Below are 1,596 nucleotides of genomic sequence, written 5' to 3' on the forward strand. Positions count from 1 at the left end.
TCCCCCTTATGGTTAATATTATGATCAGACAGTGAGGTAATCTGATCCCCTTTATGGTTAATATTATGATCGTAGGATGAGGTAATCTGATCTTGGATATGTGGTTGTAATAGAGACGACTTCTACCTCAAGAAATTGAAGTGTAATGTAATTTGACCCACATAGATGAATTGTTGAAACAGTGGGTTAGGTTGTGGAGTACTCCCTCTGGTTGTTTTTCCAAGACAGTGAGCATCATCCCCAACCCTTAATCCTACACAGTCACACCTATGGGACAGCTGTATATAAACTCAGCTCTGACAGAACACTGGCATCAAGCTTTGGTGAATGAGTCATTTTAGGATCCTCCACAGGTAAAGCCAAGGACCCATCCATCCAAATTAACTCCATACTCTGACGAAAGATGGACCACAGACCCACTCTTAGCCTGCTTCTGCTGCTGCTGCTGGGCCTATCACAGGCCAGTGGAAATGAGGTCCATGTTGAGCCGGACCATGTGTCCATCACTTCAGCAATCCTGGAGTCCAACAACGGAACCAATGAGCTGCTGCTGGAAGGAGACATTCTGGCTCCTAGAACCAGGAACGCCATGAAGTGCTTTAGCAGCCAGTACAGCTGTCTCTGGAAGAAGTCATCCGACGGCTTGGTGTATGTGCCTTACATCCTCAGCGCTGTATATTCCAGCTTGGAGGTAGAGACGATTGAGACGGCCATGAAGTACTTCCATGGCAAGACCTGCATCCGCTTCATTCCACGTAAGACACAGACTGCCTACCTGGACATTCAGAGCAGCGGCGGGTGTTTCGGTTCCATGGGGACTGTTGGGGACAGGCAGACATTGTCTCTTGCACAGTTTGGCTGTGTTCAACATGGTATCATCCAGCATGAGCTGCTTCACTCCCTGGGCTTTCACCACGAGCACAACAGGAGTGACCGTGACCAGTATATCAAGATCAACTGGCAATACATCTATGACAACGCCGTCGAGAACTTCCAGAAGCAGGACACCAACAACCTGAACACTGCATACGACTACTCCTCTGTCATGCACTATGATAGAACCGCTTACACTAACAACTACGGAAAGGAAACCATCACTCCCATCCCAGACCCATCTGTGGCCATCGGACAGAGAAAGGGCATGTCCGACATTGATGTCCTGAGGGTCAACAAGCTCTACCAATGCTAAGAGGAAGAGCGCCATTGTTGAAAATGTGTGATGCTGGATATGCTGTCATATGCTGACGTATTTTATTGTTGGAAGTTTGTATGTTTGTGTGTATCCTTTTAATCACATTGGTAATAATAAAGCATGGTTATGGTAAATAAAAGTGCATGAGTTTGATATTTATTAATAGGATATTTATCCATCTGATTGGGTAGTGTAATTATTAACTGCAGCTCTTGGGGGTTGGTGTTATTACGTAGAATTGTAACTGCAGAGTGTTCTCACAGCTAGTCCTGATAAACTAGCCATCTTAAAATGATCCTCATGTTTTTCTGTCTTAATAAAGTGGGGGGTGTGATGTTCACCTGGAGAGATGAGCTGATGAGGGAGGAGAGGCTCCAATACTTCCATGAACATGAACTGCATTA

At 45.5% G+C, this 1,596-nt stretch overlaps 1 protein-coding gene across 1 annotated transcript; it reads left to right on the forward strand.

The window, feature by feature from the left end:
- The first annotated feature begins 403 nt into the window (after positions 1-403).
- LOC120018727 (low choriolytic enzyme-like) lies at positions 404-1,320 on the forward strand. The gene has a single exon (XM_038961930.1). It carries the CDS (start codon positions 404-406, stop codon positions 1,187-1,189), a length of 786 nt encoding a protein of 261 aa, XP_038817858.1. The 3' UTR covers positions 1,190-1,320.
- Positions 1,321-1,596: the final 276 nt, after the last annotated feature.

Source organism: Salvelinus namaycush, chromosome 23 (genome assembly GCF_016432855.1).
Source record: "Salvelinus namaycush isolate Seneca chromosome 23, SaNama_1.0, whole genome shotgun sequence".
NCBI lineage: Eukaryota > Metazoa > Chordata > Actinopteri > Salmoniformes > Salmonidae > Salvelinus > Salvelinus namaycush.